The 23,215-nt window shown below is 38.1% G+C and overlaps 1 protein-coding gene across 1 annotated transcript in view; it reads left to right on the top strand.

Annotated features, from left to right (window-relative positions):
* jarid2b (jumonji and AT-rich interaction domain containing 2b) overlaps positions 1 to 21,374 on the top strand; it is a 93,490-nt gene extending 72,116 nt beyond the window's left edge. The window contains exons 11-23 of the mRNA XM_073822437.1: positions 1,017 to 1,216; positions 5,240 to 6,515; positions 8,180 to 8,694; positions 13,413 to 13,505; positions 13,784 to 13,902; positions 13,994 to 14,064; positions 14,156 to 14,270; positions 16,121 to 16,226; positions 16,315 to 16,497; positions 16,573 to 16,703; positions 16,814 to 16,994; positions 19,425 to 19,532; positions 20,897 to 21,374. Of these exons, the coding sequence (XP_073678538.1) occupies positions 1,017 to 1,216; positions 5,240 to 6,515; positions 8,180 to 8,694; positions 13,413 to 13,505; positions 13,784 to 13,902; positions 13,994 to 14,064; positions 14,156 to 14,270; positions 16,121 to 16,226; positions 16,315 to 16,497; positions 16,573 to 16,703; positions 16,814 to 16,994; positions 19,425 to 19,532; positions 20,897 to 21,088 (3,290 nt within the window). The 3' untranslated portion in view covers positions 21,089 to 21,374. The remainder of the gene's footprint in view (positions 1 to 1,016; positions 1,217 to 5,239; positions 6,516 to 8,179; positions 8,695 to 13,412; positions 13,506 to 13,783; positions 13,903 to 13,993; positions 14,065 to 14,155; positions 14,271 to 16,120; positions 16,227 to 16,314; positions 16,498 to 16,572; positions 16,704 to 16,813; positions 16,995 to 19,424; positions 19,533 to 20,896) is intronic.
* The last annotated feature ends 1,841 nt before the right edge of the window (positions 21,375 to 23,215 follow it).

The following is a 23,215-nucleotide window of genomic DNA, read 5'->3' as shown; positions in this document are numbered from 1 at the left end:
TTTTGTTTTGTAGTGTTTACTTAAGTTTTTGTTTTGTTTTGGCCTTAGGTGTTTTTTTTTTTCCTCTTTGTTTTGTTTTTGATTTTGATGCTTTGTTTTGTATTTTGGTGTTTTTTGTTTTGTTTTGGCTTTTAGTGTTTTGTTTTGGCTTTTAGTGTTTTGTTTTGGCTTTTAGTGTTTTGTTTTGGCTTTGGGTGTTTTGTTTTGTGTTGTGGTGTTTTTACTTGAGTTTTTTATTTTTGTTTTGCTTTTAGCTTTTGTATTGTGATGTTTTATCCAAGTTTTTGTTTTGTTTTGCATTTTGCTTTGATAAATGTAGATAGTTTAGTCTACACTTAATTTCAGTTGCTCAAAACTGTGTATATGTACAAAAGGTGCTGACAGTACTTCATACTGTTATTCACTTGTCTGTCAAAGCTCTTTATTGTGAAACAATAGGGAAAGCATTGCACTCATAATAAATGTGTACAACAGTAAAATGCTACTTTGTTGTCAAGTGCCAAATGGTGTTTTTATTTTATCAATCCCATATTTTAGCCATCCATCTGGTTCATCCCTCACTAGAAATAGAAAGTCAGTATGAGTGCATTGCATCATGGCATACTGTAGTACATACAGTGTGCCTTCCAAATGTAGTAGTTTATCCAGATATTCTAAGCACACAGAAAAAAAATCATATCGTGCACAGTAGTAGTAAGCATATTATAAACACAGCACCTCTCTCATATGTTATGAACACGAACAAGAACTTATGATGTATCTCATTGTATACATTTAGACTAGTAGCTAGAAGCAACTTGGCAACAAAGGCTATGCCAGTTTGCAAAAACTGCGCTAGCAACAGTAAAGTTTGTAAGTATGAAGTAAGGCAGAACAGAAGTCTTGTCAAAATTGTTTTGACACTGCATTCGATAACAGTCATAAACCAGTTCTCTTGTATTGTATGCACAATATCATACCGAAACATGCTATGCTTCCACTCCTTTTTACTAACCCTGTGGTTTCTTTTCCTGCAGTGTTGAATGGCCTTAAGGTACACAAGGACAAAGAGCTCACTCCCAGATCCAGAGGCAGAGAGTCGTCTGTGGGAAGAGATCGCAGCGAAGGGTGTGACGCATCGGGTGAGATCTCCCACAAGCACACTGCGGCCACAGCCAAGAGCCACAACACCAACGGCCACAACTACAGACGAGCTGCAGAGGAACTCCGCAAGCAGGTACAACCATTTATATCCATCACAGTGTCAGCTGGGATCATGGGAAGGTGGGTCATTTTGCACAGTGAGAATTATACTGTATCTGCTAATTAGGAGGGAACATCCATCCTGATGTGGCTTCCAGACAATCAGACCACCACCATCTCTGGTACTAACAAGCCTGTCGTCTTTGAGTGCCACGAAACTGATTAATTAAGTGAACAATGAGGCTCTGAGAGCCGGGAAAGACGGATCACCTCAACTCATCAGCCTCTCAGTTTCTTTTCTTTCTTTTTCTCTTTTTTCTATGCCGTCGACACTCTAATCTTGAGATTCTCAACCTTGGGGTTGTACAAGTTAGACATCTATATAAATCATGCAGCTTCTTGTACTTAAAATGTTATGTGAAATGTAGACTGAAGCAAAGATGAACTCATAGATGAATAGCATACAGTAGTTCACTCAAAAAATAAAATGCAATTATTCACCCTCATGCCATTCCGAACCTGTTTGACTTTCTTCTATGTGTAAAACACGAAGATATTTTCAAAATGTTCTTGTACAAGTTGTACAAATCTTCTACAGTTTGCTAAGACTTTTTGTACAAAACAAAAAGGGTGGGCTTAGCTTGAGAACTCTTTCAGTCATTCTGATGAATCGGCATGTAGCAGTGGCACCTGTAAGAGTCGGTTTAACTGTTTAACCACAATGACTGACCCAGCGTTTAACCCTTGAATCAGATAAAGCCTGTTATGCTGACACGCACAAACACATTACCACTCATCCGCTTTACTGATAGATGCAGCGCAATCCACAATACTGTGAAAATCTATTAGACAGCTGTTGACCTCTCTTTCTCTGTAAAAGCTCATTTTCTGAAGGGTGTTCATGTGTTCAAGAGCTCTGGCTTCAGCATAACCCACTGCACATGAGTTGAATAAGGGTTTATACTTCTTTGTTTAATTGGACTTTCATTTAATTTATTTTTTATGAGCGTTTGCGGAGAATAACTTGATTTGGGAAGAAGAAAGATCTCATGCTGCTCACAGCAGGTGTAGGATCAGGTTCAGCTGCATTATTATTGAACTTTGTTAATTGCTATGCCGAATTGCAGTCTATTTATTTGTTTCATTGTATCCATGGCAGTAATTAATGAGTCTTTATGATATTTTGGCTTAGTCTTTAAAGTCTTCTTGTTCTTTTAATAGGTGGTTACCTAGCGGTGTTTTTTTGTTTTGTTTGAAAGTGAGGGTGTGTTCACACTTTTAGTTCGGTTCGTTTGGTTCATTTGGTCCGGATAAAAAAGGAAAATGATATATGGTCTGCTTAGCATTCACACTGGCTTTTTGACAGCGACCGCACCTAAAGGCATAGTGATACATTCACAACCTGATTGGTCGGGTTGAATGACGTATATTTCATGACGGAACTCACCGAACATTCCAAACAATAGGAAAAGGTGCGTTCAACTAGGCCCGCTCATCGTTGCATGCATATGATTGTATTTTCACCACCAAGAGCTCATAAAAGCCACTTTACCTCCTCATTGGTCTATGTTTGCTCTCTGCTCATTTTGTTTTGGATGCACCGCTTGTTCCCTTTGTTAAATCATGTTGCATTCCTGTTTTTCGTTTGTTTAGAAGTATTTGGTCCGTGTTGCATTCATACTTCATTCGAACCCACCGGAGTTAATTTGGAAGCGAAGTTTTAATCGAACCAAACATGACAAGTGTGAACACACTCTGAGTTGATCCCCAATTCTTCCTTTAAAAAAATAAACTAAACTAATATTTCAATTAAATTTTTCTTCATTTGCATTATTTTTATAATTTGCACTGCTAATTTGAGCTAAATTGAAATTCAAATTGAGAGAGGCAGTCATTGGTTTAAGACATACGTAGACATGTACTGTGTATGTGTGTGTGCGGGCTGCAGCTCTGCAGATGTTCTCAGTTAAATCTTCTGCTATGCTGCAGCTGGCCTATAGCAACACATGATGTCATCTGTCCTCCCTTGTGCTCACGTGCGACCAAGATCCACTTCAGAGAGCTGGCCTGGCCTTTGTCTGTGTGTGTTCTCTTGTTTTTGTTCCTGGCTGTTAAGCCGATTTAATCGCACGTCTTTGGCTAGCCGGCTTTTAACTATTCCATCCTTCCTTCCATTCTCTTTCCTTGCTTCCTTCCTCGTTTCCTCTGGTTTCAAGAGGTTGCCCACTGGGGACAGTCCAGTGACCTGTATTGCCTCGCCTACGCGGTTTTTCTCTCTCTTCCACCTTTTCAGGCAGTCTAAATAATAGCTGGCAGCGTGCAGCAGGGCTCATCTGCACCCTCGGGCAGTGTTCTGGGATCATTGAGCCCTCTAGTGGTCGCGGTGCTCCTTACATGAAGCCAAATGTTGGATTTCTGCAGCGCAGCCACTGCACAAGCCCTACTCAGCATCCGGCGCGTTGTGCTGAGTGGGATTATCATTACAATCACATTCTGCGCTCTCAGAGCCCTGCAGATGGGATGGGGCGTGCTGTAGACCACTGACGTGTTATTTCAAAAGGGGGCGGGTGTGATGACGGGGGTCTACATAGACATGGCCACAGCTGACATCATGCTACATTTGCTTACTCTACCTGCAGAGAGCATCCATCATGCCTGCCTCTGGGGCTGGAGTCTGTCGCTTTCTTTTATATTTTCCCCCTCACCCTCCCGCCGTTTTTTTTTTTTTTTTTTCAGAGCGCCGACAAGGGGAAGCGATTGATGAAGGAGGTCACATTTCAGTCCCCCTTATCTTTTAATAGCCTCTCTTTGTTGTTTGGCTGCACCTGATAGGAATACAATACAGCCGATGTCTTACTTCAAAAACACTTGGCAATCTCCTCGTCTGTCCGCCAGCGAACCTCTCGCCTAGGGATCACCGTGGTCTGGACGTCGTTATTTAAATGCGTCCGGAGGCTTTAAAGAGAGAGGCATGGGAGAGGGTGTGGCACATCATGTTAAGGCTGATTCACAGAGCAGGCTTCACACAAAAATCAAAACAGCGCAAATTTATATCAGGTGTGAAAATTCACATTTTGACAAAAGCACCATTTTTAATTGTGCAAGTCTTTGTTTTCTTTTGTTTGATGGAAAAACTCTCTGCAACTCTGCCTAACTCTTTCTTTAGCTGAAATTAGTTAGGAACCCAGCGGAGGGCTATTGATGTTGTTGGTTGCCATGTATACTATTATATAGACCTCACCACAAATGTGCAAACAAAAGTTTGCATACCTGACTGCATCATTCATGTACTATGATTAAAGGCTTGTCAATGACCTTAAGCCAAATGTCAAGACTCATTCTTCTCATCCATTGTGAATCCTCTGATGTCAGGAAGCACATTGTGTTTATTTCACCTGGAGTTTTAGCCCACTAAAACCCTCCGGCTGCATCTTCTTTTCTTGGCTCTGTAAGAACACACACATAGGAAATCAAATCCTTTCTGTCTTGCCAGAAAAACGAAGCCAAAGAAAACAATGTGAAGAGAGAAGTCGAGGCTGACTATGTTTGTAGCCTGGCATAGTCTAATTCCCATGGCGGCTGTTAAACAATGAGAGGCCGGGCGTAACCCAAGCTGCATCTGCTCTACTGTGAGGTATACTTGGGGGCCTCAGATCAGCTGAAAGCACAGCTCCTTTTATTTGGGGCATTAAAGCCAAATTTGAAGAACTTTAGTGTATAAAGCCGACTATGAATTAGTGCTTGAATGGGATTTTATGATTAAACTTTACTTCTAAGGATATTTTGCAGCTGTTGGCACAGAATAAAACATTTCTCAGTTTTTTTTTTTCTCCCTCTATCTAGTGCCCTTCCCCTCCCTCTTTCTTCCCTGCTGTTTTCTCTGGTTTGGGGTTTTTGGAGCTCTGTTGTGGTCTGTGTTTTTGTGTGAGCTGAGACATGCACTGTGACTGACTCAGTATGCAAATAGACATTAGGAGCTTATTCTTTGCAGTAAGGATTGAGGAGATTGTTTGAGAATTCTCACTTTATGTAACATGATGTCTTCTGTTCACTTTAGGTCTCGAAAGTAAATGGACTCACACGGGCATCATCGCATACGGCCGGTGCCAAAAAGTCGAAAGACTTCCGTCTGCCGTCCAAAACTGTGAAGTACACAGCCACCGTGACCAAGGGCCACGTCACTTACACCAAAGCAAAACGAGAACTGGTTAAGAAAGCCAAACTCAACCACAGCAAGCACGCTGCTTCTGCTGGCCTCCGTGCTTACAGCAACAACCACCACCATCATTCTCATCATCCAACCAGCAACGGCCATGGCCGGCCCCAGCTCTCTCACTCAGGAAAAGCCCAAAGTATCAATGCAAAAACCCGCAAACAGGTGCTATTAACGAATGGGGTGCATAAGTTGACTAACGGGGGCCGGCCTAATGGCAGGCTTAATGGACGCCACAGTGCCAGGGTAGAGGAGGAAGACGGCCGGCAAGTGCGGCAGGGACTGCGGAACTCTAAACGCAGAAGTGATGCCATTACGATTCTTGGAACTGAGAGTGACGAAGTTAAAACTAAGCCGCCTGTTACTGAGGTTAAAAAAGCTAAACTGCAGACTAGCCCACTGGAAACTCGCAGCAAGAAGGCCCTGAGTCAGTTCAAGTCCCCCAACACAGTCACTATTGCACACAGTATCACTGAAATGGCCGCCTCCCCTACTCAGAAAATGGGTCCTGCCCCTCCTCCGTCGCCCCCTGCTGCTCCCGCCTCCCCATCTATGCCCCAGAACCCCGCAACCCCTGAGCCAGCACGTCAGCGGCCCAAGCGCGCCTCTGCTGGCAAACTGATGTTTATCAGACAAGCACAGCAGAGGGCCCAAACTAACCCCGCTCTCAACCGGACCACATCCACTACCTCAGCCAGCAAGACCTTCAAACCAGCAGAGCCCACACACACGCCTCCACCACGGCCGGACAGAGACAGGGAGCGGGAGAGGAGAAGGCCAGGGTGGGCAGCCCTTGGGGAGGTGCCTATTTTCAAGCCCACCTCCAGGGAGTTTCAGGACCCTTTGGTGTACCTCGACTCAGTTCGGGAACGGGCCGAGTCATCTGGACTGTGCAGAGTGTTGCCTCCTCCTGACTGGAGGCCAGAGTGCAAACTCAACGACGATATGCGCTTTGTGACACAGGTTCAGCGCATCCACAAGGTGGGTCGGCGCTGGGGCCCCAATGTTCAGAAACTGGCTTGCATTAAGAAGCACCTCAAATCTCAGGGCATCTCAATGGACGAGCCACCTCTTATAGGTGAGTGCACTTCAAACTGTATGATTACAACTGCTTTTGTTGGTCTGGGGCAGAGTTCCTTAAATTCTGACCTGGAGGTCCACTGCCCTGCAGAGTTTAGGGCAAGCTTTTCCATCAGTAATTTTTTATTAACTCTAAAGACCTCGATTAGATTGCTCAATTTTTGTTTAGGATTAGAGCTTAACTCTGCAGAGTTGTGACCCTCCAAACTTGGATTTGAGGAACCCTGTTATAGGGAAAAAATCCAAGTCGTTTTATACACATTTTGGTCTATGGGGGGCGCCATTATGACATGAAATGGCTGCATTCCGTGAGCTAGTGCCCCTACCTGTTGCTATTTTTACTGCAACATAACTCAGAACACACGACTATATATAAATAAAATGCTCAAACAATGACCACAGCTACTGAAAGAGCTTACAGGTGACAATGGATATGTTTAGGCTTAAACTAAATGTCGCACCATTGATTTTTTTTTTTTCCCCACAAACGAGTCTAAACACTTCAAGATATAGAGTGAAATCCACATTGGGAAACTTATTCAAAGGCAGCAGCATCATGACAAGTGTTGGCATGTTTGCAATTCTGCCCAGGTGGCATCTAGCATTTCTTGTCTCTGCCGTTTGTAAGCTCTTTCAATAGCTGTGGTCTACTAAAAGCCTCAAAGGCATCAGGGCTAAAGTGGAGAGGACAAAGACACGGGTCTTTAGGAAGTTTTATTCATCCAAAGGCATCTTCCCATTCTTTTCTCCTCTTCTTATTACTAGGAAAGCAGTGACGACTTGCATCGCTTCTTGTTGCCCGTCGACTGAAAATTACAACCAAAAGCCGCACAATGTGGCATTGTACCAGTATTTATTTTTAATATTTAAGTTGTGTTGCGGGAAAAAATCTCACCGAGTGCAGCCATTTCACATCATTGAAATAATGGCACCCCCTACATAGTCCAAAATATGTATAAAACGATTTAATTTTTTAAATAGCGCAAGTCTTTCATGGGTTTTCTGCTACATATTTCAGTAAGAGACAATTTAAGTTATATTAAACCACACAAGTCAGTAAATAAATGAGTGAGAAACAATTTGTATGTAAACCAACCAGTAAACAGCCTCATGGTCAATTCTCAACATATGTTGTCAACTCCCTTGTCTGCCAGGAGTTGTGAAACCATATGTCGATCCAATTGGCCATTTCTCCAGACTTTGTCCAGCACAGTTACGAGTTTACGAGGTTTTAAAGCAGCCCTGCACCATTGCTTTACTTCAGAATCCTGTGTGCTGTTTGAGGGTCCAGTCTGAATATACGGTTGAAATAAATGTTTATTGAGCTTGCTTGAATGCTGCCGGTATGCTGCAATAATTCCTACGAGAGTTTTAAACTCTTGGTCATTGACCTTTGTTGGTGCTCACTCTCGCTCAGTTCCTTAGCTCACTTTCTCCAATCGTTATGTTTCAAAAGACAAATAAAGATGCCACGCCGTTTCTCCGCTAACATATTTAGAGAATTAATGAGCTGTGAAATGTAATGAATTTTAATTCTGGAACTGTCTATACTCATTTGGCAGCAGATGGTGCAGTGTGTCATAGTTGTAGTGGTTTAGTTGAGTTATGTTTGGAAACGATACATTAACTGTTCATATACTTTCCTAATGTACAGTGCATTAAACATTCACCATCATCTCTTCCCTCTCATTGTCGCCCCTTCAGGTGGCTGCGAAGTAGACCTAGCTCGTTTTTCTGAGCTAGTCTTCGACATGGGTGGAATGCAGCAGGTGATGGACCTGAAAAAATGGAGCCGGTTGGCCGACCTGCTTCGCATTCCCAAATCAGCACAGGACCGTCTGGCCAAGCTCCAGGAGGCCTACCTCCAGTACCTGCTCTCTTATGACCTGCTCTCTCCTGAAGAGCACCAGCGACTGGAGCAGGAGGTGCTGGCAGAAAAGGAAGCTCTGGAACGCAAGCGAGGACCCCTGGAGGGCCACTCGGATAGCGGCCAGCGGTCTCTGGCTCTTCCCCGTTACGAACCCAAGAACGGGCTCACTGGCCTCAACCACCGCAATGGCTTCCGCAATCACAACAAAGAGCCAGACACCCAGCGGCAGGCCGGCCGCCGCAGACTGTTTGCTCAGGAAAAGAAAGGGGAAAAAGTGGACAGTGATGAGGCAGATGAGGAGGCGGAAGATGAAGGTGTTCTCAGTGACGAGCACAAATGTATATACAAGGTAAGAGATGTGATAGACGCACCTACTGCTTTGATAATGGCAGTCGTAAAGCTTATCAAGAAGTTAACGTTATTGAGTTTCTTTTCCGAATTGGCAGCATTATGTGTCAAACTTGTTTCATTCACTATATTCACCCAGTTAGACTGGCAGATGTGTCATTTCCTCAGGTAATGAAGTGTTTAGAGAGAACATAGAGGGCTCACCGCTGAGCTGCCAAAGAATGTGCCAGAATATCAAGCGTGATGACTATGTTCGCTGTACACTGAGCCACACTGCTGGAAAAGAAAGAAGGAAGGCTTAATATGTGATGTGTTTTGGGTTTTAATGCTGCCGAGGTTGGCTCTACAGTAGTTGATGGATGTGTCTCTGTGCTGTGCTCTGCATCACAGATCTGAGCTTCATTTCAGAGCTATGACTTGCTAAGCTGCCAGAAAGAGTGCCTATTTTGTTCCTCTGACAGATTTAAAGGTACAAAACTGTAGATCTGTTACAAACTCTTTTGAGCTGCCTGCTTAGGCAGTATTTTAGACATCATAGGCGTGCTCCCAACTTGAAGCTAAATTATAGTGCTTTGAGATCCCATTTGGCCAAAATTAGTCTCAGCAGTGTATGCACATTTTTCCTCTGTACATTTATCTGCAGAGACTTTTCATTTCACACATTTTGTTTAAAAACGCTGCATTCTATGCATTTGTGTTTATTAGAATGTCAGTGTGTTAGCATAGCATGCTAGCATGAGGCTGCTTTAGTATTAACTGTGGCATATTAAATAACTTTTGTAAGTGTGTGGTTCACCTGGAGAGCACTTTTCACACTTTTCACAGTTAATTTAATTAATGAAACTATGATGAAAATGTTTGTTAACAAGCTTTTTTCCCCATGACTAAAACGAGATAATGACAAGATGACAATAAGGCCAATAAATAATAACTGTGACTATATCAACATCCAGTATCGTTGATGATAAAAAAGACAAAAATGTATTTAAGAAAATGAAAACTAAACTGTCTCTTTTTATTTTCATCAAAAGAAAGTGGACAATATTATTGCAGACTGTGAGCTTTCATGTGTTTGGGTGCCAGATATCAAGAGTATAAATCTGCAAATCAGAGCTTCTCTGTTTTACTTAGCTCGCTCGCTTTTCATTACAGAAGCACTGATGATGATCAAAAAAAAAAAAAACACTGGCAAACTTTTTTTTTATATAATAAATAGTCTATAATTATGGAAACCTGTTTCACATTTGTGAGGAAAAAAGTCAGAATTGAGAGTTTTTATCTCGCAAATGTGAGTACATATCCTTCCCACAATTCATTTTTTATCTCAGAATTGTGAGATATAAACTTGGAATTGCGAGTTATAAAGTCCAATTTTGATGGGAAAAAGATATATTGATATATTATATACTGATATATTCTCAGAATTGCAAGTTTGTTTAAAAAAATCAATTTTTAAAAAAAAAAATAAATAAAAATAAAAATTCCATTGATGTATGGTTTGTTAGAATAGGACAGTATTTGGCCGAGATACAACTATTTGAAAATCTGCAATGTGAGGGTGCAAAAAAATCTAAATATTAAGAAAATAACCTTTAAAGTTGTCAAAATGAAGTTCTTAGCAATGCTAAGAAAAATTACTAATCAAAATTTAAGTTTTGATATATGTATGGTAGGAAATTTACAAACTATCTTCATGGGACATGATCTTTTTGATTTTTGGCATAAAAGGAAAAAAAAGATCATTTTGAACCATAACATGTTATTGTTGGCTATTGCTAAAAATATACTGGTGCTACTTATGACTGGTTTTGTGGTCCAGGGTCACATATTATAAATCAGTACAACAGATGAGATATAATAAACCATGTCTATGAGATGACATTCTATTGACTTCGGTAAAAGTGCAATATCTGAAATGTAAAAATACATTTCTTAAATAGTTTCATTTTACCGCTTTAACCGTTATACAGCTTGATGAAAATGTGAAAAGTTTACATTGACTAAAACTAGACAAAAATGCTCAGAAAAACTAAATATGATAATAACTAATAAGTACATTTGACACAGAACTAAATAAAAAAATTAAATAAAAAAATGGCTGACAAAATGAACACTAGTCTCTCGTAAGGTTTCGTTTTGATTAGCATGCTGCAGAAGTAGATTACCAATGTAAAAAGCGTGTCAAAAATATGGGGCAGAGTTTGTGTGCTCTTGTGTTTGAGAGAGGACTGGAAGTAAAGGAAAGCGAGAACTGACTGTGGGTGGGTGGGTATCAGTGAGATTGTCTGTTGTGTGAGAGGGCTTGTTCCCAGGCCCTCAGCTCCTGGTGTATGTGAGGCTGAGTTCTTAGCTATAGTCTATGTAAGGTGACTCCGTCTGCCTCACCAGCCCTATAAAAATACCCCGCTGACTCTTATAGCACCCCGTCTGTCTGTCTGTGTGTTGTTGTCTGAGGTAACGCTCTCTGCTGGGCGGTACGGTGAGAGTGGGCCTCTTCACAGAACAGTGCCTGAATATAGGTCACAGCTCAGTTCTTCTCACACACTGCACTTTGTTCATCTCCGGTGCGGTACCTGGCAATTGTCTTTGTCTATAGTTAGCAGTGCTGTCATGCGGTTGAAGAGTGAGTGTTTCTCAGTTGTGCTGTGGTTCTTAAGAAGAGTTTGAGATGTGGAACAATAAATGGGTAAAACTGCAACACTTGTCAGTTATTTATAGGACAGGAAGGAAGTACTGTCTTTAAAATAAAATATGACAAGAAGTTAGGGCTACAACTAATCGATAAAATTATCATCGACAACAATTCTCATTACGGATTAGTCGGTCCCCCAAAGTGCATGTACAACTTCAGCCTCAAATTACAGCAATGAATAACGTGTTATTATGGTCAAAATGCATCTAAATATAGTGGAGGAAACAGAATGAGATGCTAAGCGAGATGTATGTGATCCAAAAATTCTTATTTTAAGCTTTAAGCTCAAGTATTAGCTTAATGGCTTACCCTGTCAGGCGCTTTGACATATGTTTGCATCCTCAGCGCAAAAACTTTCAGTTTACGGTCATATCTATCTGTAAATGTCATAAATTCACGCGAGCATTTCCATTTTTGCATAAAGTCCGTCCTGCCAGTCTGTGTTAAGTTTAAATCTTTACCGAGTGAGTGCGGGCGCGTGCACGCGCATCAGAGAGACGGTACTCAGAAATATTTCAGTATAATTAATGCTTTTTGCACTGTGATGTTGTTGAACGTTAAATGTAGGTTTAAAATACAACATGTAGCGCACGTATTTAATGAGAGTAGGACCTATAGCGTGTAATTACCTGAAAGTAAATATCAGACGCTTCATAGACGCCTTTTATATAAAGAAATGACAGTAAATGTGACTTTAATCCAAGTGAACATGTTGGTTAACACTGAGTTTTTATTCGTCTTTTTTATCTGTATTATTCTTTTAATTTTTAATGTAGAGATTTAAACTGTTCACTATAGGCCTTACAGTGCTTAACACATTTATTAAAACACAAATACAGTCAAGCGCTTTATAGTGTTTTTTTCTTTAAATTACAGTGAAAAAGTACATAAACAATGGCAGCAAGAATGCAAGCTGTAATGAAAGGCATATAGAAGGCCATTTTGATGTGTGAATAAATACTACTTAGTTGTTTGAGTTTGTCATTTGCCCAATAAATGACAATGATATTTTTTTAGATTTTAACCATTTTTGACAGATTCCTAAAATATCTGTGTTTTCTCTTTATTACGATAGGTGGTCTAATAAATTAAGCATTATGTTTTCATAACATTCAGTTGGCACGTTTGTTTGAAGGACATTGGGCAGAATGTGGAATAGTGTCAATAACATACATTTGTGTCAATAAATATATGGATTTTTTAAAGGAGTAGTTCACTTTCATAACAAAAATTTACAGATAACATACTCACCCCCTTGTCATCCAAGATGTTCATGTCTTTCTTTCTTCAGTTGTAAGGAAATTATGTTTTTTGAGAAAAACATTTCAGGATTTTTCTCTATATAATGGACTTCCAAAATGCCGCTTCAAATGGCTCTAAACGATCACAGCCGAGGAAAGAAGGGTCTTATCTAGCAAAACGATCTGTTATTTTCTGAAAAAAAAAGACAATTTATATACTTTTTAACCTCAAATGCTCATCTTGTCTAGCTCTGTGTGTACTCTGTGTAGAGATTAAAAAGTATATAACTTGTAAATGTTTTTAGAAAATAACCGATCGTTTCGCTAGACAAGACCCTTCTTCCTCGGCTGGGATCATTTAGAGCCCTTTGAAGCTGCATTTAAACTGCATTTTGGAAGCTCAAACTCGGGGGCACCATAGAAGTCCATTATATGGAGAGAAATCCTGAAATGTTTTCCTCAAAAAACATAATTTCTATATGACTGAAGAAAGAAAGACATGAACATCTTGGATGACAAGGGGGTGAGCACATTATCTGTAAATTTTTGTTCTGAAAGTGAACTACTCCTGTAAGCTAGTTGCAGCCCTACAAAAAACATGTTTGTGCCTCAGGTTTGAATCTTAATTTATGCAGAAGAAGCCACTTTTATGGTACCATAAGACAGAACTTAATGATAATTTGACTAATGTTAGCTCGTTTCCAAAATGACCCCAAACAAACAGCTCATGCCACAGATTATTTAGCCATTTTTCTTACTGTTTATTGTTTGTTTGTTTTTTTCCAGGGGAGATCGGTATCTTTGACCACCTTTTACAGAATAGCAAGAAATACTATGATGATGTGCTTCAACAAAGAGCCTGGGGCTGCTGAAGTTGAGGTAAACACAAACCACTTCCTGTATTTTAACCAGATGTGTACAGTGTAGTATGTTACTACATTGTTTGCGTAAAATGTCAACCCTAAAGACCAGTATCCACATTAAAATAAGTATATTAATAGCTGCTCAGTGACAAATTGTCTTTAAATAGCGTGTACTTTCCGTGTTGCATATTTTATAAGCATATCCCATGACATTTGTATCCTTGTATCCTGTCATATTTCCTTATTTCCTGCCATTTATCTTCATCTCCATCTGTGCTGCTTTTCTTTATATAGCAAGATTATTGGCGGATAGTGGAGCAGAGGGACTGCCATGTCGCAGTGCATTATGGGAAAGTGGACACAAACACACACGGAAGCGGCTTCCCTGTGGGCAAGTCCGAACCCTTCTCCAAGTAAGAGCCGCTTTCATTTGAGATGAATATAAAGGCATGATGGGAAGATGTGTTAGTGTTTATAAAAATGCTGCTATTATGTACTTTGCAGGCATGGATGGAACCTCACTATCCTTCCCAATAACTCTGGATCCATTCTGCGCCATCTTGGTGCTGTGCCTGGTGAGTCCACTATTCTTCTCTCCACATCATGTAAAGCTCCTTTGTTGAATAAGTCATCACCCCCCTTTCTGTCTCTCTTTCTCTCTCACAGGGGTAACTATTCCCTGGCTGAACATTGGCATGGTGTTTTCTACCTCATGCTGGTCACAAGACCAAAACCGCCTTCCATACATTGATTACTTACACACTGGTGCTGATTGCATTTGGTAAGTTTTTGTTCTCTGGTGCTGTCTAGAAATTAATTTAGACATGAATTAAAATAACTGAATTGAACATTTGCCTTACAAACCAGCACTGAAGTGTTAAATGCAGAGGCAGACAGCAGTGAAGTAGTTTTAAAAAGTACTTTAGCTTGCTTTAAAATTACTTTTCAAGTGTCTGTACTTTATTTAAAGTGTTTTTCTTTAGAAAACTTCACAACATTCCAACGCATAGTTTTACTGCACTATGTTTTATATTAAATATAATTCAATACTTAATTACATTAGAAATCTAGTACTTTCTTACTTTTACTCAAGTAAAAGTAATTCAAAGATTTACTTGGGTACAATAAAGTACTATATTTTTATTGTTTTTAAGTATTAAAGGTAATATATATATATATATATATGTATATGTATATGTATGTATGTATGTATGTATGTATGTATGTATGTATGTATGTATATGTATATGTGAGATGTAGTGCAGTAAAAAGCAGTGATGTAAAAGTTTTCCAAAGAAAAACACTTGAGTAAAGTAAAATACTTCACTACTGTTCACCTCTAGTTAAAATTCAAAAGTTTATTTAATTTATTTATTGAAAACAAAGTACTAATAAAATAAATGAATAAAAAAACATAGAATTAGCATTGATTAATTGAAAAATAAACAGTACTACTACTACTACTACTACTAATAATAATAATAATAATAATAATAATAATACAGAATAATAAATAATTAAATTATTTGGCAGATTTAATTATTGATAAGTTGCATTATGATTTATGTGTATATATAACTTTGTGCAAGTATTGCTGATACAGCGTACTTTGGTCATGTTACTATATTATATATAAATATTATAAATATTAAATATTTTAAAAAATTGATTGAATTATATATTTTTTCACAAATAGAAATATTTTACCATTTACTTTTTTTTTTTTTTTTTCATTTTAATGAATTAAAAATAATTTCATTGAACATCCTCATAAACCAGCACTGGGGTGTTAGATGTTTGTAACAATATTACATAAATTCAAATATTGATTGATTGATTTGATTGATTGAAAATAAAAAAAATACTAATAAAAAACTAATAAAATAGTATAGAATAATTAATTTACATAATAACATTGTGTATAAATTATTTCATAAAATGTTAAATATTTCTGATACAGTGCACATTGGTCATGTTACTGTTTTGCATAAGTAAATATGTATTTGATATATGTTATAATTAATTATATGATTTTTTTATACAAAAATCTTTACTATTTTTGTTGTGTTATCCTTTGTATACAGTTGTGTTTTGTTCAGTGAATCTTGTTCATCATTATTCATTTTTAGATATATTCAGTGTAAGTTTAATATTATTTGAAAATATTCTGAAAAAAAATCTGTTTTCAGTGTTTGATTTTAAAATATAAGTAATTTTGTTGTGTTTTTTTGTCATTTTGTCAGTTCAACTTAAACTTACTTATTTTAATTAGTTGCCAAGGCAATATTTATTTATTTTGATTACCAAAATGATTTTTAATAGTTTGTTTACAGCAACAGTGTTGACTAAATGTCATTTCAGTGTAAAATCTTTCTCACATCAGCTGTGTTATAAAGATCAGCTCCTCTAGAGGGCGCAGTACTCTGTAAAACACGCAGTCACACTGAGTGTGTATTCCACTCACGCGAGCGTCAGCTGTTTGTTTGTGTTTTTATGTGCATGACTCATCATAATAAAGCCAAGGTCTGTTTCCATGGCAACAAAGCAGGTTTAGAAGCCGGCAGACAGCGCTGTTTTCTTATGTCAGCCAAACAATGACACTGACAGGAAGTTCTTCCCATCCCGTTCTAGGTATTCTATTCCTGCTGAGGAAAAGACTAAGCTTGATAAAGTGGTGCACACACTGCTACAAGCCAACGGCACACCGGGACTTGAAATGCTGGAGAAGAATATTATGGTAAGACATAAATAAAAACAGCATATTACCTTTTGGTACAGTTGTATTTCATTGCATGCACAGAACTTAAACATCTGCATTTCTCCAGATTTCTCCAGAGGTGCTTTGTCGTGAGGGGATCAAGGTCCACCGTACGGTCCAACAGAGCGGGCAGTTTGTGGTGGTCTTCCCCGGTGCGTTTGTGTCCAGGGTGTGCTGCGGCTACAGTGTGTCTGAAACTGTGCACTTTGCCACACCACAGTGGATGAACCTGGGCTACGAGGCTGCTAAGGTAAGTCTTTCACTTTTTTTTTTCACACTAGGAGATGTTTAGAAGACGCTCTACATGTTTGCTCTTCTCTCGCAGGACCTGAAATGCAGGCGCATAGCAAAACCCTTCTCTATGGAGAAGCTACTCTACCAGATCGCCACAGCCGAGGCCAAACGAGAAAACAGACTTGTGCTCAGTACAATCTCTTCTCTTCTCAAAGATCTCAGGTGAGTACTGAAACACACCCTGATGTCTGGACCTCTGCTGGGAAGGAAATATAGAAACCTATAGAAGCCTCTTTGTTCTCTAACTTGAATTGCATACCCTTGTCTTGCAGGAACATAGAGATGAAGCAAAGGCAGGATCTGTATGAAGCAGGGCTGCTCTCCTCTGCACGCTACTGCACTCACGACAACCAATCACCTGCTGACACCAGGAAGAAGCCGCGCAAGTGGCTGGCGCTGGAGTCATCTGAGAGACGCTGCCAAACGTGCCAGCATCTCTGCTACCTATCTATGGTAAGATTCAGCTCAGCTTATACTGTACTTTAAAGGAGTAGCTCACTTTCAGAACAAAAATTTACAGATAATGTACTCACCCCCTTGTCGTCCAAGATGTTCATGTCTTTCTTTCTTCAGTCGTAAAGAAATAGTTTTTTGAGGAAAACATTTCAGGATTTCTCTCCATATAAAGGACTTCTATGGTGCCCCCGAGTTTGAACTTCCAAAATGCAGTTTAAATGGCTCTAAATGATCGCAGCTGAGGAAGAAGGGTCTTATCTAGCGAAACAATCTGTTATTTTCTAAAAACATTTGCAATTTAAATACTTTTTAATCTTTACAGAGAGTACACACAGAGCTAGATATGACTAGCATTTGAGGTTGAAAAGTATACAAATTGTTTTTTTGTTTTTTTTAGAAAATAACCAATCGTTTTGTTTGATAAGACCCTTTTTTCCTCGGCTGTGATCGTTTAAACCCCTTTGAAGCTGTATTTTAAAAGTTCTAACTCGGGGGCACCATAGAAGTCCATTATATGGAGAGAAAACCTGAAATGTTTTCCTCAAAAAAGCCTCCTAAATGTTCCCCCGAAATTTTAACTTCCAAAATGCAGTTTAAATGCAGCTTCAAAGGGCTCTAAACGATCCCAGCCAAGGAAGAAGGGTCGTATCAAGCGAAACAATCTGTTATTTTCTAAAAACATTTACAATTTAAATACTTTTTAATCTCTACAGAGAGTACACACAGAGCTAGAAAAGACAAGCAGTTGAGGTTAAAAAGTATATAAATTGTAATTTTTTTTTTTAGAAATTAACCAATTGTTTTGCTAGATAAGACACTTCTTTCCTTGGCTGTGATTGTTTAGAGCCATTTGAAGCTGCATTTTAAAAGTTCAAACTAGGGGGCACCATAGAAGTCCATTATATGGAGAGAAATCCTGAAATGTTTTCCTCAAAAATAATCATTTCCTTATAACTGGAGAAAGAAAGACATGAACATCTTGAATGACAAGGGGGTGAGTACATTATCTGTACATTTTTGTTCTGAAAGTGAACTACTCCTTTAAGCTGGGCGCACACTGTGCGTTTTATTTTTATTTTTTTGACAAAATTTGAAAATCCTATAAGATTCCTATAATCCTAGGCTAAAATCTGTAGTCTTTGATCATTAGTTTGACATGTTCCCCGACAGCTGATTAATGGCTTTTGTGATCAAATTTTACCTTCAACAAAATTCTGGCAGTGTCAGAAGTTTCGGCGCAGTCCTGCAGGTAGACATCTCTTACGACAAACGTCAAAGTGTCATTGTTTTTCAAGACAAGCCATGATTAGAATTAAAAGAGTAAGTTCACTTTCAGAACAAAAATGTACAGATTATGTACTCACCCCCTTGTCATCCAAGATGTTCATGTCTTTCTTTCTTCAGTTGTAAGGAAATTGTTTTTTGAGGAAAACATTTCAGGATTTCTCTCCATATAATGAACTTCTATGGTGCCCCCGAGTTTGAACTTCTAAAATGCACCTTGAAAGGGCTCTAAAAGATCACAGCAGAGGAAGAAGGGTCTTATCTAGCAAAACGATCAGCTATTTTCTAAAAAAAATTACAATTTCTATACTTTTTAACCTCAAATGCTCGTCTTGTCTAGCTCTGTGTGTACTCTGTGTATTCCGGTTCATGACAGTGCAAATCTCCCATTTTCTCCTCCAACTTCAAAATCGTTCTACATCACCGTTTTACCTTTTTTTGTAAAAGGTGTTTGATCATATTTGCACATTCACTTTGTAAACACTGGGTTGAAGGAGAAAATAAGATGGGAGTTTTTCGACATACCCTAACTGTCATGAACTGGAATACACAGAGTTCATGCATTAAAAAGTTGAGATTAAAAAGTGTATAAGTTGTAAATGTTTTTAGAAAATAACCGGTCGTTTCGCTAGACAAGACCCTTCTTCCTCGGCTGGGATCATTTAGAGCCTTTTGAAGCTGCATTTAAACTGCATTTTGGAAGTTCAAACTCAGGGGCACCATAGAAGTCCACTATATGGAGAGAAATGCTGAAATGTTTTCCTCAAAAAACTATTTCTTTACGACTGAAGTAAGAAACAAGGGGGTAAGTACATTATCTGTAAATTTTTGTTCTGAAAGTGAACTACTCCTTTAATGCTAGAGATTTCTGCTATCCAAATCTATACTATAGTTTTCTGAAATGTCCTTTTTCTACTGTATACTGTACAACACTTTTTCATTTTCATAGTTGCATTGTATAATCTTTTGTTCTCACTGTGTTGTCTTCATAATAGAACTGAACAGTTCTAGATTTGGGTCACAGCTGTAATTTTACCTCCAGTGCTGATAATTCACATTCAGTCATCACTGACACAAGAATTACTGAGTGTCGAAAATAAGTTATGATGCTAATTGAGCTAATGGTTGTTGTTAATGCTGCAGGTGGTGCAGGAGAATGAAAATGTGGTTTTCTGTCTGGAGTGTGCGCTGCAGTATGTGGAGAAACACAAAAGCTGCCGTGGCCTCAAGATGATGTACCGCTATGATGAGGTAAGACACATGATCACAAACATGCCTGCAGGGGGAGCTGTTGAGACACTTTTGCTTGAAGGACCCTCCAGGGTTCAACAGCCCTCATAAATGGACTGTTGGTGTCCCTTCATAAAATATTGTGTGCTCTGGCAGTGTGACAAATATTTGGGAAACATTTCCACATACAAATGAGTTTGTGGATTCAGTGTTGTAAAACAGTTTTGACATTTGCTTTTGCTCAATACTTAAATGAGAAGGATTTTTTTTCTCAGAACAGTAACTTCAGATCTCTAGACAGTTTGTATCTTATTCTCACCAGATGTTAAATTTCATATTTATTTAATATATATTTTGCATTGTCTTATTCATTTTTTATATATTTAAAGATGTAATTTATTCCTATGATGCAAAACTGAATTTTCAGCATCATTACTCCAGCATATTGGAACAATTTCTAAAGAATCATGTATCAATGAAGATTGATACATGATTCTTTAGAAATTGTTCCAATATGCTGAGGATTTTTTTTAGTTTTTACTTTTATTTAGCAAGGATACATTCAACTGACCATAGAAATCTTTTGCATCATTAGAAATGTTTTTATTTCAAATAAATACTGCTCTTGTGAACTTTTAATTAATCCAAGAATCCTAAAAATTGACATTGATTTTGTTTGTTTTGTTTTTCATTTTGTTTGTTTTAGTGTTTTCTTTGTTCTGTTTATTTATTTATTTATTTTTAACGCTTATTTTGGTGTTTGTTTTTTAGTTTGGTTTTTTTTTTTTTTTTCGTTTTGATGTTAGTTTTGCATTTTTGTTTTTGCTTTTAGTTTTGTTTTTTTGTTACATGTTGGTGTTTGTTTTGTGTTTTTTGTTTTGTTTTTGTTTGTTTTGTTTTCCTTTTTTCCTTTTAGCTTTGTTTTGGTGTCTAAACACCAAATCATCATATTTTCATGATTTCTGAAGGATCATGACACTGAAGACAGGAGTAATGATGCTGAAAATTTAGTTTTGCACCACAGGATTAAATTACATTTTAAAACATATTAAAATAGAAAACAATTAATTTAAATTTTAATAATATTTCACAATATTACTGTATTTTTGATCAAATAAATAAAAAAAAAATAAAAGCCCTGGTGCACATAAGAAACTTCTTTAAAAAGCATTGTTTTAAATTTAGTGTAAGTAGACAAAGAAGAACAAAAATAACATATATATCATTTTTTTTTTTTTTTTCGGAATAACTGAAACTGAAAAATTTGATCAGTACAGCTCAAAAAATGACAAAATAACTAGGTTTTAAAGAATAATTTAATTGTTTTGGGTTGCTACATCCTGTCACCTTTTTCACCATGGTTTCTCCTTGTCTTTGTCCCTCAGGAGCAGATCAACAGTTTGGTGAATCAGGTGTGTGGTAAAGCCCTGGTGAAAAGCGTGACAGACGGCTGCAACGGCACCAGCCCCATCAAACCACCCGCCAAGCGCGGCCCCCGCAAAAGGTCCGCCGTGGAGCTGTCCCTGACTCACCTGCCGACCCACCTGTCCAAAAGTGCCGCGGCCGCCATCTCATGAGAAACGCCGCCCGGCCGCCTACGTCAACCAATCAAATTCCTCTCCCTCTCTTCATATCGTTTGTGTCTATCATCACCCACATAGCAGGGCAGAGTTTCCTGTGTTGAAAACAGGCTGCCTTTTTTGCACTAGCGCACTAGTTTGTATTCACCAGATGTTTGATAGCATTAAGAGACATGGTCCCAGGTGTCCATTTCACTGACGGGTGTGAGTATGATGTCATCCTTTCTGCCTGGACCCTCTTCCTCTTCCTCCTCGTCTTCGCCCCCATTGACTGCACACACGCTCCTCCTGAACTGTGAAACTTGGGACAAATGGGCTTCTCTCCTCGTTTTTCCAAGCCCCTTTCCTTTGAATGTTGGTGCTCAATGGAGCTGCCCGAGAACCTTTTGTTTTTTTTTTCATTATGTTTTTATTTTGTTTGTTTTTTGTTTAATTGTTGGTCTTATTTTGGTTTTTGTTTAGTTGTGGGGTTTTTTTCTTTTGGTTTTGTTTGCTTTTAGTTTTGTTTTGGTGTTTGTTTTGGTTTTGTTTTGACTTGGTTTTTTTTTTGGTGTTTTGTTTGGTCTTGTTTTTTGTTTCATTTTGGTGTATGTTTTGGGTTTTGCTTTTAGTTTTGTTTTGGTTTTTGTTTCTTTTTGTTGTTTTATGGGTTTGTTTCCTATTAGTTTTGTTTTGATGTTTCGTTTTGTCTTGGTTTTTTTGGGTTTCGTTTTTGGTTTGTTTAGTCTTGTTTTGTTTTTTTTTTCATTTTGGTGTTTGTTTTGGTTTTTGCTTTTAGTTTTGTTTTGATGTTTGTTTGTTTTTTCTTTTTCTTTCATTCCAGTGTTTGTTTTGTTTTTCGTTTTGGTTTTGCTTTGTTTAGGTTTTGTTTTAGTTTGGGTTTGTTTATTCTTGTTTTTTTTTTTTTGTTTGTTTGTTTTTTTCGTTTTGGTGTTTGTTTTGCTTTTTGTTTTGGTTTTTGGTTTTAGTTTTGTTTTGGTTTTTGTTTAATTTTATCTTGTTTTTGTTTCCTTTTAGTTTTGTTTTGATTATTTTGGGTTTTTTAGTCTTATTTTCTTTCATTTTCTTTCATTTCGTTTCTTTCATTTGTTTGTTTTGCTTTTAGGTTTTTGGTTTGTTTCCTTTCAATGTTTTGTTTTGGTTTTGTCTTATTGTTTTGTTTTATTTTGTTTCGTTTTATGCCATCACATTTGTTTTTGAATTCATTTAGTCCCCATGCAGCTCCTCTGCGGAAGACGCAGCTCTAAAGACAGTGAACACTTGAAATTTAGCTTGTTTTAATGTCTGCTTTTTAAAAAAAAAAAAAAAAAAAAAAGAGGAAGTACTGTGTGTTTTTATTTCCGACTGGTTTTTATTTCACACTTTCCTCTGTGGATTCGGGGAATGCTGGTTTTATTGGCAGCGGGTTGGGCTGTATACTTGAGGAAGTGGGTGTTAGGGAATGAACGAGTGGGTCCCGTCCCGGCAGTGAGAGGGGTTCCTCCCACGCTGACGCTTACGAGCGATAACTGTGCCTGATGTTTAGCGGGGAGATCTTTCTTTATTTTGGTGCTGTTGTTTTTGTTTTTCGTTTTACTGTATATCAATACAAAAAAGGTAATAAAGGAAGTGCTGTCCGCTAGCCTTCTTATCCCACAGGACGGAAGAGCCCGGAGGCTTTTTCCGCTTCTAGATGTGCAATCGTGTCAACATTCCATTCTTCCAGACTTATTGATTCATCTGTACCAGTTAACATTAATTATATTATATTATTGTAATTATTATATTTTGTGTTTTTGACTTTTGATTTTCTCTTTTGTTCTGATGTGCTATCTCAAGTTAGAGCCACTATTCGGAGGGTGTAAAATGTGAAATACAAGTCCAATTTGTTTTTTTGTTTTTTTCTTTATTGTTATTATTGTTTTCTTTTGTTCTGTCTTTTCCTTTTTTGCAGAAGTATCATTGATTTAAAGAAACTTAAGAAAATCACCTTTTTGTACATAATCCTGTAAATGTCTTTAATACTTGAGCCTTTGTTGGAGTGACAGAAGGAACGGATAGATAGATGGATGTCAGATGAAGAAAAGCCTTACATTTCAGTTTCTTCAGCTGTGGGAGTTTGATGCGTACAGGGTTGCTCTGGTA

The sequence above is a fragment of the Garra rufa genome, chromosome 17 (genome assembly GCF_049309525.1).
Source record: "Garra rufa chromosome 17, GarRuf1.0, whole genome shotgun sequence".
NCBI classification, from domain to species: domain Eukaryota; kingdom Metazoa; phylum Chordata; class Actinopteri; order Cypriniformes; family Cyprinidae; genus Garra; species Garra rufa.
Note: the sequence above shows the minus strand (reverse complement) of the source record. Positions and strands in the feature narration are given on the sequence as shown.